This window comes from Hemitrygon akajei, chromosome 8 (assembly GCF_048418815.1).
Source record: "Hemitrygon akajei chromosome 8, sHemAka1.3, whole genome shotgun sequence".
Lineage (NCBI taxonomy): Eukaryota > Metazoa > Chordata > Chondrichthyes > Myliobatiformes > Dasyatidae > Hemitrygon > Hemitrygon akajei.
In genome coordinates, this window is record NC_133131.1 from 10,481,919 (window position 1) to 10,497,684 (window position 15,766).

Genomic DNA, 15,766 nt, shown 5'->3' on the forward strand with positions numbered 1-15,766 from the left:
TAATAGCTGTTCTGATATAATAACACAGGATAAACAAGCAAGAGTAACTTAATAGATATAGCCATTCCAAACACACATAGCTTACAGAAATCAATGTGAACAACAGCAGAAATATGCTGAATTAAAAGAGGAAATTGAGACACTTTGGAACGTGGACAAAGTATACATTGTCTCAATAGTAATATCTCCAACTGGTATCATTCCAAAGGCACTACACAATAACATACAACAATTATGGCTACACAACAATATCTGTGCAATTTTTTAGAAAGCCACATTACTAAACACCACTAGAATAGTCTGAAAGTTCCTTGCAAATGAGAAATGAGTGTGCTTGGCTATGTTTGCACCTCAGGTTTTACCAGCTTGAGCTGAGAAATCATGTTTATAATAAGAATAATTGGGTATATTTAGAGTAGAGGCTGATAGTTCTTGATTAGTGAGAGTGTCAAAGGTTACAGGGAGAAGGCAAGGAAATGGGGTTGAGAGGGATAATAAATCAGCCACGATGGAATGGCGGAGCAGACTCGATGAGCCAAATGGCCTAATTCTGCTCCTATATCATATGGTGTAAATTTATTATCAAAGTGTGCTTTTGTTACCATATACTAACTTGAGATTCATCTTCTTGCTGGCATTTACAAGAAAAAAAAGAGATACAATAAAATTTGCCAAAAAGCTATACATAAACACACAAAGGCTGACAAACAAACATTGCGCAAAAGAAGGCAAAACATGAAAATAAAAAATAATAACACCGGGAACGTAAATCTTTATAGAGCCCTTGAAAGTGAGTCTGTAGGTTGTGAAATCAGTTCAGAGTTGAGGTGAGTGAAGTTATCCCCTCTAGTTCAAGAGCCTGTTGGTTGTAGGGTAATAAGGTTTGGATGGTAGTAGCAGGAAGTGGACATGGGAATGTGGGTCAAAACAAAAATGAGATGAGCATGAAACTAGCTGGGTGGGCATGGTGGCTGGCATGTGTTTGTTGGGCTGAATGGCCCGTATCTGCAGTATTGCTTTATGAGTGGGTGCTTGATGGCTAGTGAGGGCATGATGGACTGATGAAGAACATTCCAACACACTGTGGCAGGCAGCCCACATTGGGCACTAAACTCAGGCTAGGGGCATCAATGCCCACTAGGTGGGTGACTATCGGGAGCTCCAAAAGAAAGTTCTGTGTAACTCTTCTAACACGCACACATTTACACTGACCATTTTGCTAAGACACTGGCGCTACAGCAACAAACTTCTTACCGGAAGACCAGGGATAAATATCCACACATAGGTCTGTGCCAACCTGGAAGAAAATCAACAAGAGGAAGCAAATAAGTGGATGGTGCTCGACAGTAACAGTCCCAACTCACAGATCAGACACAGTTGACAGCGGATTGGGTGGTTAGCAAGCTGTACGGAGTCTTGGCCTTCATTAGTTAGGAGATTGAGTTCAATACCCGTGAGGTAAAGTTACAGCTCTACAAAGCTCTGGTTTGGCCGCAATGGAAGTATTGTGTTCAGTTCTGGTCACCTCATTATAAGAAGGATGTGGAAGTGTTAGAGAGGGTGCAGAGGGGGTTTAGCAGGATGCTGCCTGGATTAGAGAGCAAGTCTTATGAGGAAAGGTTGAGCGAGCTAGGGCTTTTCTCTTTGGGAGTGAAGGAGGATGAGAGGTGACTTGATATTGATGTACAAGACGTTAAGAAGCATAGAGTGGACAGCCAGAGACATTTTCCAAGGGTAGAAATGGCTCCTAGAAGAGGACATAATTTTAAGATGTTTGCAGGAAAGTACAGAGTCGGAGGGAGAGGGTCAGAGGTAGTTTTTGTTTTATACAGAGGGTGCTAGGTGGTGGAACATGCTGTCGAGGTGGTAGTAGAAGTAGATACATTAGGAATATTTAAGAGACTCTTAGATAAGCAGATGGATGATACAGAAATAGAGGGCTACGTAGGAGGGAAGGGGTAAATTGATCTTAGAGTAGGTTAAAAGATTGGCACAACATTGTGGGCCTTAGGATCTATACTGTGCTGTACTGCTGTACGTTCTATGTAGAGGTAGATTTCATTCAAGAAGAAGTGAAAGAACAAATCTCAAGTCCAAAAACCAACGGCATGATTCTGTGAGGGTGTACAAATGATAAAAATCTTCAGTTAACACAATTAATATAGAGCACTATAACAAAGAAACAAGCCCTTCGGCCCATCTAGTCCACGTCAAACAGTTGTTCTACCTAGTCCATCGACCTAGACCATAATTCTCCACACCCCTGCCATCCATGTAACGTACCTATCCAAACTCTTCTTGAGTGTTGCAATTGAACCCCCCCCCACCCCAACTACACAGGCTGGAAACTCATCCACATTCTCCGAGTGAAGAAGATCCCCTTCACATCCCCCTGAAATATTTTACCCTTAACCCATGACCTCTGGACTAGCCTCCCATGTGGGACTTTGTCAAAGGCTTTGCTAAAGTCCATGTAGACAATGTCCACTGCCTTTCCTTCATCAACTACCCTGGCAGCCGCTTCACAAAACTTTACAAGATTGGTTAGACAGGACCTACTGCACAAAACCAGCAAATAAATATTATTCACATTTCCTGATTAGAAGTCAGTCGCAAATATACTTCCAGCAAACAAGTGAACGGAAGCCAAAAGCAACAGCTGGTGCCCAGCTCCTTACGGACATGAAGCTCCAGCCAAGATCAGCTGGTTCATGTTGCAGGTGGTGTTGTCAATCCACCTCGCTTCGCTATACAAGGTACATTCAGATCCCAGCCTGGTCGTACAAGTTTCCAGGCCAGGCCAGGAGAATTACTGACCGACGCTTGACCTTAAACAACAGGTGAGGTGGGGTAACAACTGACGATAACTATGAACAGCTGCGATGGATTCCTTTGCTTGAAGTGACTGTCCCAGAGGGAGGCAGGCCTTTAAGGAGGATTTATTTAATTTATTTACAACTCTTTCTATTTTTCACTTTTAAATCTTTCATTTATTTCTTTTTATTATTCCCAAGAACACCATGGAACAAGTTACTGGTCTACACCAGACCGACAGTACCAGCACAGGACAGTTTGATCAAGAACTAGTGACTGTAGTAAGCCATTTTTCCCTCACACCTGCTCTGCCATTCAGAAAGATCACATTGGCCTCAGCCCCACTTTACTGATCCAAATCTATATCACATAATCTCCAAAGTTCTGTACAATTGATAAATAAATTGGAATTGGAATCTGTGTGTCTCTCTCTTCACCCATCTCCCACCACAATGCTCTTCTACCCCTTTCTCCCTCAATTCTTCCCCTGAAACTTCTCCTTCTATAGTTCCTCCACTCTTTGGCTTCACCTAAATCTTCTATTGAGTTTAATGGTGACTAGCTCATAATTATGACTTTGGGATTGTTGGTGAGATCCGCGTTTCCTCATGGGATTATTGGGGAGATCCCCCTTTCCTCGTGGGACAGTTGGTGAGATCCACGTTTCCTCACGGGATTATTGGGGAGATCCCCGTTTCCTCACGGGATTGTTGGGGAGATCTGCGTATCCTTGTGAGATTGTTGGTGAGATCCCCCTTTCCTCGCCGGATTATTAGGGAGACCTGCGTTTCCTTGTGGGATTGTTGGGGATATTCGTGTCTCATTGTTGAATTGTTGGGGAGATCTGTGTCTCTTTGTGGGATTGTTGGGGAGATCCATGTCCCTTCACAGGGTTGTTGGAGAGATCTGTGTTTCCTCGTGAGATTTTTGGAGAGATCTGTGTCTCTTCATAGAACTAAGGAGTCAGCCTTTCACCACTTTTCCTTTGAATAAAATCATAGTTCATCTGACCTACAGCCTTAGTTTATTTGTCAGTCTGATCCCAAAACCGTTGACCCCTCCCTAGTCCAAAGTCCAGCTCAGCCTGGAATATACCGAAAGACTTGACGACCACAGTTCTCTGGGGTAGATAACTCACAGCACTCTGAGTAGAGAAACTCATAGACAATAGGAGAGGGAAAAGGGCATTGCTCCATTCTTCAATACTATCATGGCTCAAACTCATCTTCCCAGTCTCTCCCCATACCCTTGCACTTTATTGGTCTAGTGACACTCTACTCTCTCTGTGACTATAACACTATACTCTGCATTATGTTTGCTTTTTACTCCCTGGATGTAATTAAGGATGGTATGATTTGTCTGGATTAGCATAAGAACATAAGAAATAGGAGCAGGAGGAGCCATCTGGCCCGTCGAGCCTGCTCCACCAATCAATAAGATCATGGCTGATCTGGCCATAGACTGATCTCCACCCACCTGCTTTTTCCCCATAACCCTTGATTTCCCTTACTATGAAAAAATCTATCCAACCCTGTCTTAAATATATTTACTGACATAGCCTGCACTGCTTCATTGGGCAAAAAAGTCCACAGATTCACCGCTCTCTGGGAAAAGCAGTTCCTCCTCATCTCCGTCCTAAATCTACTCCCCCGAATCTTAATGCTATATCCCCTAATTCTAGTCTCACCTACCAGTGGAAACAACTTTCCTGCCTCTATCTTATAAAGGGTGTCAGCCCAAAACTTCAATTGTTTATTCACTTCTGTAGATGCTGCCTGACCTCGAGTTCCCCCAGCATTGTGTGTGTGTGGATCTGTAGCATTGAAATTTTTCTTTATCGAGGTACGGAGCGAGGAAAAAAGGCCCTTCTGGCCCTTTCAGCTACGCTGCCCAGCCCCCCCCCCCCCACTTTAATCCGAGCCTAATCACGGGACAATTTACAAACAAACAATTGACCTGCCGACCGGTATGTCTTTGGACCGTGGGAGGAAACTGGAGCACCCTGAGGAATCCCCTTGCGGTCACAAACTCTTTACAGACAGCAGTTGGCATTGAACCCGGGTTGCCGGTACTGTGAAGCTTTGCCAACGGCCACGTGGCAGAGAAGGAGTGCCAGAGGCGGGAGGTGGATGGCACTCCAGTGGCAAATCACCAGACCGCTGCACCCACTGAAGCTTGTTTGCCCTTGTGAGATCTTATTTCCTACTGAAACTTGTCCAAAACTCTACTTGTTCATAGCTTAACTGCCAAACAAATGTATTGAGATAAATGGAAAAGTAGATGGCTTGGTCATTGGGTAAATCACACTGAGACTTGGCTTCCAATCGTTCAATCGTTTGGCGGTCTGAATATGCCCCAGGCTCTTATGATCAGACACACTCGCAGAATAAAGAAATCAGGGACCATAACCGTCCTCGAACCCGTCACTCGCAGAAATAAAATCAGGGACGATAATAGTCCTCGAACCGTTACTGGCAGAAAAGAACAGCGACCCAAGTCTGGAGCGGGCAAGGCGGATTGGAAAGGGGCCTAGCATAGCTGACGGCAAATCCACAGTGGCTGGTGTTTTGGGGGCAACAAATGGCTACAACATTTGAATTTAAGTTTCAGATTGGTTTCAGTTAAGCACAAAACAATTAGGGTGTTGTAAAAACCCATCTGGTTCTGTATATTGTTCATTCTGTTGTTCCCATCCACCCTATATCTGAAATTACCTCCGTTTTAAATTTACCCAGTGACTTGGTCTGCACAGCCGTCTGTGGCAATGAATTCCACACATTCACCACCATCTGGCTAAAAAGTTCCTCCTCATACTTACAGTAATTTCTCCCCTCTCTCTCTCTTTTTCATTCCCTATTTGACATCAACCTGGCAGGGAGTTCCACACACCCACCACTCTCTGTGTAAAGAAATTACCTCTGACATCCCCCCTATATTTTCCTCCAATCACCTTAAAATTATGCCCCTTTGTATTAGCCATTTCCACCCTGGGGAAAAATGTCTTGATCTCTGTTTCCTATCATCTAATACACTTCTATCAAATCACCTCTCATCTTCCTTCTCTCCAAGGAGAAAAGCCCGAGCTTGCAGAACCAATCTTCATAAGATATGCTCTCTAATCCCAGGTAAAGCTCCTCTGCACGCTCTCTAAAGCTTCCACATCCTTCCTATAAATCCTGTCTTCTGCTGTCTCAAGGTTAATGCCGGCCTGCTACAGGGCACAAGATTAAAGAGCGCTTCTTTCCTAGAGAACAAAGAGGTAGTAATGTGGAAGGACCCTTACCTGGCCACCTCAGGAGACTGTTTGACAGCGAGCAGGATGTGTTCAGTGTTAATGAAGAGAGCCCAGCAGGGGAAACAGAAGATCATGAGGATGATGATCCCTCGCTGGAGAATCACACCGATCCTCTTCAGGTTTCTGCTGCCAAATGTCTGGGGAAAAAAATCAGAGGAAATTTCTTTAAAAACATCACTCACATGTCCACTCAGCCCTCAAATGGTAAACAGCTCAGTTCTCTGAATTGCATTTATGGAAGACAGAACAGGCCATTCGGCCCACAATATCTGAGCTGACCCACAATGCCTTTGAAACCTTGCTGCCATCTCTACATCCACCACTACCTCTTGGCATCAAGGGCCAGGCACCTCACCACACTCTCTGCCTCAAACATCCACCCTCTCACCCTAAAACGCAGCTCTGCTCTCTGAGGCCTCCCTGTAGTTCACTGATCATCATATCTAAACAGAGAGAGTGCTGGAGAAATCAGCCAGTCAGGCAGCAGCTATGGAGAGAGGAGCTGAGTAACAATCCCTGAGCTCCTGAGGTACTCTGGCATGTTCTGTGACCCAAAGTTCAGCCATGACTTTTGCCAGGACTCAAGGACATGAGCTGTGGGAAGAGACCAAGCAGGCTAGGGTTTAACTTCTTCTGATGTATGAGTCTGACGATGACTTTATCAACAATCGAGGATCAACTTTATTCATCACATACACTTATATTCGCGGTCCACCGATTCCCCCAGGCTCGGGGGAATCAGCTCGGGGCTAAAACCCTGACTGGGGAAACAAAACTGTTACGGAAACAGCAATGAAGATTCCTTCTACATCTGAGTGTGACGGTATCCCTGAGTCTCCACCCGGGACTTGCATGAGTGACAGAAGTGAAAACCGAGAGGGAGCTACCGACACAATGAAAGAAGCCCTGAACGTCATCAGAGAGAGAGAGAACCTTCACTGTTGCCCTAAACACCAGCAGTGTAACAGTCAGTAAGCCACTTATTCACATCTATTAGGAATGTGCTCTCTTGGTGCTTTTGGTGAATCTGAGTGTTGGTCGGGACCCAACATGCAATTAAAAAAAATCCAATAGTTATAAAGAATTACATAAAAATAAAATTAGAGGTTAAGGTACGGAGATGGAATAAAATATGTATAAATACCAACATGTATTTACAATGTTACGGAGGTGCCATGAGGGGGCATAGATGGGATAAATGCAGGTGGCCTTTTCTCCAGGGTAGCGGAATCAGAGGCTCTAGGGTTAAGGTGAGAAGGGAAAGATTTAAGAGGGACCCAAGGGGCAACTTCTTCACAAAGAGGATCTTGCGTATATGAAACAAGCTGTCAGAAGGATTAGTTGAGGCGGGTATGATAACGTTTAAAAGTCACTTAGGTATCTGGATAAAAAAGGTTTAGAGAAATATGGGCCAAATGGGACTCGCATGGATGGACATCTGGGTTGGCATGGATGAGCTGGGTGCCACGGTAGCATAGCGGTTAGCACGATTCTATTACAACTCAGGGGGTCGGGGTTCAGAGTTCAATTCAGACGCTGTCTGTAGGGAGTTTATACATCCTCTGTGTACATGTGGGTTTCCTCCAGATGCTCTGGTTTCCTCCCACAGTCCAAAGATGTACTGGTTGGTATGTGTGTTGGTCAATGTAAATTGTCCTGTGATTATGCTAGTCTTAAACAGGTGCATGCTGGGCAGTGTAGCTCGTTAGGCCGGATGGGCCTGTTTCAAGGTCGTTCATGGGCCTTTGACAAGGTGCTGCACACGAGGCTGCTAAACACGATAAGAGCCCATGGAATTGCGGGAAAGTTACATACATGGATAGAGCGTTGGTTGATTGGCAGGAAACAGAGAGTGGGAATAAAGGGATCCCATTCTGGTTGGCTGCCGGTTACCAGTGGTGTTCCACAGGGGTCCGTGTTGGGGCCGCTTCTTTTTACGTTGTATGTCAACGTTTTGGATTATGGAATAGATGACTTTGTGGCTAAGTTTGCTGATGATACAAAGATAGGTGGAGGGGCCGGTAGTGCTGAGGAAACAGAGAGTCTGCAGAGAGCCTTGGATAGATTGGGGGAATGGGCAAAGAAGTGGCAAATGAATTACAATGTTGGAAAGTGTACGGTCATGCACTTTGGTAGAAGAAATAAACGGGCAGACAATTATTTAAATGGGGAGAGAATTCAAAGTTCTGAGAGGCAATGGGACTTGGGAGTCCTCGTGCAGGATACCCTTAAGGTTAACCTCCAGGTTGAGTCGGTGGTGAAGAAGGTGAATGCAATGTTGGCATTCATTTCTAGAGGAATAGAGTATAGGAGCAGGGATGTAATGTTGAGGCTCTATAAGGCTCTGGTAAGACCTCACTTGGAGTACTGTGTGCAGTTTTGGGCTCCTTATTTAAGAAAGGATGTGCTGACATTGCAGAGGGTTCAGAGAAGATTCACTAGAATGATTCCGGGGATAAGAGGGTTAACATATGAGGAACGTTTGACCACTCTTGGACTGTACTCCTTGAAGTTTAGAAGAATGAGGAGGACCTCATAGAAACATTTTGAATGTTGAAAGGCATGGACAGAGTGGATGTGGCAAAGTTGTTTCCCATGGTGGGAGAGTCCAGTGCGAGAGGACATGACTTGAGGATTGCAGGGTGCCCATTCAGAACAGAGATGCGAAAAAAAATTTTTAGCCAGAGGGTGGTGAACCTGTGGAATTTGTTGCCACGGGCGGCAGTGGAGGCCAAGTCATTGGGTGTATTTAAGGCAGAGATTGATAGGTATCTGAGTAGCCAGGGCATCAACGGTTATGGTGAGAAGGAGGGGGAGTGGGACTAAAGGGGAGATTGGATCAGCTCATGATGAAATAGTGGAGCAGACTCGATGGGCCGAATGGCCGACTTCTGCTCCTTTATCTTATGGTCTTCACACTGTATCTCAAAATAAATAAATAAATAAATAAATAACAGGCCTGCTTTCATGCTATCCAGCTCATTGATCCTTAATGCCCCTTCTGCTGTCTTGGTGTCAGGTTGGCTGTCTGTGTGCTGGTTGAGTTTTGTACCACGGGGTTCTGTTCCAACTTAGATTGTATGTTAAGTTTCTGAATGGTCAACGTTGCTCTGTGTGTCTGCTCCCTAACATCTCAGTGGCTCACTTCTACCTCATTCCCTGAAGGTTAAATCTGGCTCCCAGTTAATGATGGAGAGATGGAGGGTTAGGATCTTTCCACACCTACCTGGGATATGAGGGTGTCACAGGCCGAAGCTAATCCGGCACCAACAGAGATTCCTGATACATTGATCACCTGTGCATAGGTAACAAAAAAATACAGGACTTTAGCAATTTAATTATAAATGTCTCCACAAGACAAGGAGAAGGGTGAGTCTGGATGGGGTAAAAATCGCGTTTCCATTTGAGGTGTGGGCACCATTGGCTGGACTGGGAAACACTATCATTGTGCGGGATGTATCGACGGCAGCAACTGAGCTCGATGAACTAAATAAAAGTACAGAAGGGATAAGCGGAGCGGCCATTGTCAGGAGTAGACCAGTGGCGAGAGTACAAGCGACAGGCTTCAGCGAGGTAAGTGGGTAAGCGGACTTCATTTTTTGGTTTTTCTTTGCTTTTATTTTGAGGAATAGCGAGCACGTTTGAGGAAGACCTCACTTGGAGTACTGTGTACGGTTTTGGGCTCCTTATTTAAGAAAGATTGGAAGAGGGTTTCAGAGAAGATTCACTAGAATGATTCCGGGAATGAGAGGGTTAACATATGAGGAACGTATGACCGCTCTTGGACTGTACTCCTTGGAGTTTAGAAGAATGAGGGGGGACCTCATAGAAACATTTTGAATGTTGAAAGGCATGGACAGAGTGGATGTGGCAAAGTTGATTCCCATGGTGGGGGAGTCTAGTACGAGAGGACATGACTTGAGGATTGCACGGCACCCATTCAGAACAGAGATGTGAAGAAATTATTTTAGCCAGAGGGTGGTGAACCTGTGGAATTTGTTGCCACGGGCGGCAGTGGAGACCAAGTTGTTGGGTGTATTTAAGGCAGAGGTTGATAGGTATCTGAGTAGCCAGGGCATCAAAGGTTATGGTGAGAAGGCGGGGGAGTGGGACTAAAGGGGAGATTGGATCAGCTCATGATAAAATGGCGGAGCAGACTCGATGGGCCGAATGGCCGACTTCTGCTCCTTTGTCTTGTGGCCGGCCTTATGTTGGTAGGATTTGTACTTTGCTCTGGGTGTCGGATGTGGGAATCTTCCAGTCTCCCAAATAGCCACATCTGCGCCAGGTGCGCCGAGACGCAGCTCCTGAAAGAGCGTGGTAGGGATCTGGAGCTGCGGTTCGATGACCTACAGCTTATTAGGAAGAGAGGACGGGAGATAGAGAGAAGCTACAGGTCAGCCCGAGGCTGCAGGAGTTAGACAAGTGGGTGATGGTCAGGGAAGGGAAGGGAAAGAGCTCAGATAGTGGAGAGCACCCCTGTGGCCAACCCCCTCAATAATCGCTATCTCGTTTTGGATGCTGTTGGGGGGTGGGGGGGGGACGACCACGGCGATCGGATCTCCGGCACTGAGCCTGGTTCCATGGTGCAGAAGGGAAAGAGGGAGGTGAGGAATGAGGTAGTCAAAGGAGATTTCATAGTGAAGGGATCAGACAGGAGGTTCTGTCAGCCTGATAGAGATACCCGCATGGTGCGTTGCCTCCCAGGTGCCAGGGTACAGGACGTCTCTGATCGGGTGCAGAGTATTCTGAAGGGAGAGGGTGAACAGCCAGAAGTCTTGGCACACATTGGTACCAATGACATGAGTAGAAAAAGGGAGGAGGTCCTGAGGAGAGAATTCAGAGAGTTGGGTAGGAAGCTGAAAAGCAGGACCTCCAGGGTAGTAATCTCAGGACTGCTGCCTGTGCCACGTGCTAGCGAGGGCAAGAATAGCATGATCAGGCAGATTAATGCACGGCTGAGCAACTGGTGTTAGGGGGCAGGGATCCAGACTTTAGGTGCAAATACTTTCTGTTTTTCTCAATAAGAAGTAGTTAGCATATTTAAAATTCTTTTCTGGTGATATATTGTCTGTGGGAAGGTGGTGATGGGGCAGAATGATGCAGCGAATCACAAGGATAGATCTCCTGCGTTTTACCGACGGCCTGCATCCATAAATCAGCATTTGAACATACGTACCGCTATGGCAAGACAAACGGCATCCAGCTGAACTTTCCCCAGGTGTCCACAGAATATGGAGCTGACTATACCTATGAGAAACACCATTAGCTGGGACAGGACCTGCAGCAGAGAGAGGAAGAATAATTAACATCTTACAGAGTCAATCACTCGTCACTCTTTTTGCGACACGGACGCAGAATATGCTGAAAAACACTCGGCAGATCAGGAGGAGAGGAATAGTCAGCGTTTCAGATCCAGGACCCTTTTCCTTCTCGTGAAGGGTCCAGCACCTGAAATGCGACTGGGTTCTTGCTCCACAGATGCTGTCTGACCTACTGAGAATTTCTAGAATTTTCCATTTTTTGCTTCAGACTCCCAACGTGTGCCGCTGTTTAGACCTTCTTTAACTGTTTTTTGATCTTGTGTCATTTTTTTGTTAAATTTCTAGCTTGTGAAGCTTGCTGAAGGCTTGTCTTTTTAAAACCCATCTCTGAGGCCCTATACTTGGATAAATAATTATTGCTGTTGACTTACTTACATTTGGGACACACGAATACACTCAGGACTGCTCTCATACTTTCTACACTCAGGACAGTATGGCCAGATTCTAATCCCATCTACAAATTTGCAGATGATACCACCGTTGTGGGCCACATTTTAAATAACAATGAGTCAAAGTATAGGAAGGTGATAGAGAACCTAGTGACACGGTTGTCATGACAATGACCTTGCCCTCAATGTCAACAAAGCAGAAGAGCTGGTCAACACACACGTCTGCTTGGATTTCCAGCATCTGCCAAATTTCTCGTTTGAGAAAAGAGCTGGTCGCTTACTTCAGGAAGGGGTAGCCGATGCACATCCTCCTGTTTATATCAATGGTACTGAGGCCGAGAGAGTGAGAGCTTCAAGCTCTTGAGAGAGAGCACCACCGATAGCCTGTCCCAGTCCAGCCACATTGATGTCACGGCCAAGGAAGTCCACCTCTACTTCCTCAGAAACGTTCCCGACAGCCCCCGGCGACGCATCGCAGACAGCCCCCGGCGACGAGCCGCAGACAGCCCCCGGCGACGAGCCGCAGACAGCATCCTTTCTGGGTCCATCACTGCTTGGTACGGCAACTGCTCTGTCCGTGACCATGAGAAGAATTGCGGACGTGGCTCAGTACGTGACAGTCCCCACCATGGACTCTGCCTACACTTCTCACTACCTCAGTAAGGCAGCCAGCATAAATTAAAGACCCACCCACCCCAGCCATTGTCTCTCTCCCCTTCCATCAGGCAGAAGGTACAAAAGCCTGAAAGCACCTCCACAAGGACTGCCTCCACCCTGCTGTTATAAGACCATTGGATGGTTCCCCAGTATGGCAAGATGGACTCTTGACCTCACAATCTGTCTGGTTAGGATCTTTCACCTTATCGACGGCCAGTAATACTTTATCCTGCATTGTTATCATTTTCCTTAGTTATCATTCTTTAGTTATCATTTCCTCAATGGACTGTTGTAATGAAATGATCTGCATGACTGGCATGTGAACATTATCTGTATCAAACTGTTTATTGCTGTCGCGTGTACAGTAAAAGGAAGTTTTTCACTGTACTTTGGTACATGTGACAATAACAAACTAATTTACCAATGGCTTTGAGCTAATCCACACCCTAACACAGCATTCTCCAACGTGCTGTTTACAAGTTCCGTAAAGATTAGCTTTATGTCACAGGACCAGTGAAATGCACCATTTATGGCAATGACCAACACTGCCCAAGGATGGATGTGCTGGGGACAGCCCACAAGTGTTGGCACACTTCCGGTGCCAACATAACATGACCACAACTCACTAACCCTAACCAGTACGTTTTTGGAGTGTGGGAGGAAACCAGAGCACCCGGAGGAAACCCACACAGTCGTGGAGAGAACATACGAACTCCTTACAGACAGCGGCGGGAATCGGGTTGGCGGGCTGGCGCTGTGGTGCGTTACGCTAACCACTAATGGCGGTAGGGTGATACACCAGTTAGACATCTGGATCAGAATATAATGGTGCTGGAAGATTAATGATCTAACTCGGGAGGTTTCAGAGTCAGCATCGCCTCCTAAAACCACTCCCTGTAAACCGGACTGCTGCTTACACACATTGCAATAGTGACCACACTTGATTGGCTCTTGGCTGATTTGTGATGGCCAGATCAATGCTAACAAAAAGCATTCTCTTCAACTCACTCTTTCCGCGGTTTCATTCAGTTAAAATCCAGCAGCCCACTTTAGCGATGATAGCTGTCAGTGCAGGCCACCAAATCCCTCCCTCACCTGACCCCTAGTGGCCCTGTGGAGAACTGCAGGTCACAATGCCCCTCAAACTCAGGGGAAGAGGGCATTGACCTCAGCTGAAGACAACTCTCTCACTAAAGGAGAGCCTGCTGTAACTGGAGCATTGAACATTGAACAATACAGCACAGAACAGGCCCTTCAGCCCACAATGTTGTGCTGACCTTTTAACTGACAGGAGATGAGTGTAACACTTCCCTCTTTCACAGCCCCCCACTTTTCTCTCATCAATGTGCCTGTATAAAGATTTGTTAAATGTTCCTACTGGAATTGGCTCTGTCACTGCCACTGGCAGGACGTTGCTTGCACTCACCACTCTCTGTGTAAAAAACGTACCTTTAACATCCCTCCAGACTTTCCTCCAATCACCTCAAAATTAGGCTCCCTCATATTGGCCATTTCCATGCTGAGGGAAAAAAAAATCTCTGCGTATCCACTCAAACTACACCTCTTATTGTATAACTCTATCAAGTTGCCTCTCATCTTCCTAAAGGTAAATTTTCAAATCAAGTTATTCCAAGTTATTTGAAGTTATTCAAAGTATATGAACTGGTATGGAAATACCAGTGCCCAGGAATGGAAAAGTCCACAGCAAATGGTGGATACAGCCCAGTCCATCACAGGCAAAGCTCTCCCCACCATTGAGTAGATTTAAATGGAGCACTGCCACAAGAAAGCAGTATCTATCATTATGGACCATGCCCACCTACCACCATTGGGCAGGTGGTACATGAGCCTTAGGTTCAAGAACAGCTAGTGTCACACAGCTCCTGGTCTTCACGTGTGGTTAAGCCCGGTGGAACCATTTCTACTGACAGGAGAAGGGGCAAAGGCGGGATACTGGCACCTTAAAACCATTTGCTTCAGGCAGATGGGGCCATCAGCCGTGGTTGGCCTCACACCTCACATTACCCCCACAACCATCAGGCTCCTGAACAAATGTGGATAACTTCACTCGCCTGAGCACTGAACTGATTGCACAACCTACAGACTCGCTTTCAAGGACTCTTTACAACTCAGTTTTATGTTGGTATTTGCACAGTTTGTCTTCTTTTATACATTGGCTCTCTGTCAGTCTTTATGTATAATTTTAAAAAATTCTATTGTATTTATTTATTTTCCTGTAAATGCCCACAAGGCAATGAATCTCAATCGCATATGTACGTGGTAACATATACATACTTCGACAGTAAATTTGATTTTGAAGTTACTCTGTCAAAAGTTTTATACATGTTTTAATATCACCATTTAGAGCATCAGACAGACATATAGTAAGGCAAACACGAGGAAATCTGCAGACACCGGAAATTCAAGCAACACACACAAAATGCTGGTGGAACACAGCAGGCCAGGCAGCATCTATAGGGAGAAGTGCTATCGACATTTCGGGCCGAGACCCTTCGTCAGGAGGGTCTATTCCACTCTAAACCAGGGGTACCCAACCTGGGGTTCATGGACCCCTCAGTTAATGGTAGGGGTCCACGGCATAAAGAAAGTTGGGAACTCAGCTGTAAAGCTTTCCCATCCACATATCTGCATTTTAAAAAAACATTTTTAAGATGTTTTTATTCTACCTACTTCCTCTGGCACCTCGTTCCATTCCCTGACCATGAAGGAGTTACCTAACCATGCCCCACCGCCCGCCTCCCCTGCCCACCACCCTGAATTCCCTCCATGTCTTTCTCCTCTCACTTTAAACCTATGTCCTCTAGTTTTTGGTTCCTCAACCCTAAAGAGAAGGCGCGTATTCACCAAATCGGTGCCCCTCACGATTCTATACACTTGTGTAAGGTCACCTCTCAACCTCCGACTCTAAAGAATAAAGTCTTAGTCTACCCAATCCTACCCTATAGCTCAGGCAGGTGTATTGGCAACATTCTTGTAAATCTTTGTACTCTTTCCAGCATAATTAGTTTTGTGGTAGATAGGATCGTAAAGAGAGCTTTTGGCCCATCGGCCTTCAGAAATCAGAGTACTGAGTACAGGAGTTGGGATGTTACGTGGAATTGTGCAATGTGCTGGTGAGGCCACTGCAGGAAAGATACCAGTACGACTGAAAGAGTACAGCGAAAGTAGAGTGAGGCCTGACTTGGGGTATGGTGTGCAGTTCTGGTGACCAACCTACAGAAAAGATATCTGTAAGATTGGAAGTGTACAGAAAAAAAATGACCAGG

At 45.8% G+C, this 15,766-nt stretch overlaps 1 protein-coding gene across 2 annotated transcripts in view; it reads right to left on the minus strand.

The window, feature by feature from the left end:
• LOC140731625 (multidrug and toxin extrusion protein 1-like) overlaps positions 1–15,766 on the minus strand; it is a 63,377-nt gene that overhangs the window by 36,802 nt on the left and 10,809 nt on the right. For both annotated transcript variants that reach the window (XM_073053202.1, XM_073053203.1), the window contains exons 2-5: positions 11,289–11,390; positions 9,336–9,404; positions 6,098–6,246; positions 1,255–1,297 (exon numbers count right to left, since the gene is read on the minus strand). In XM_073053202.1, coding sequence (XP_072909303.1) covers positions 1,255–1,297; positions 6,098–6,246; positions 9,336–9,404; positions 11,289–11,390 — 363 coding nt within the window. The remainder of the gene's footprint in view (positions 1–1,254; positions 1,298–6,097; positions 6,247–9,335; positions 9,405–11,288; positions 11,391–15,766) is intronic.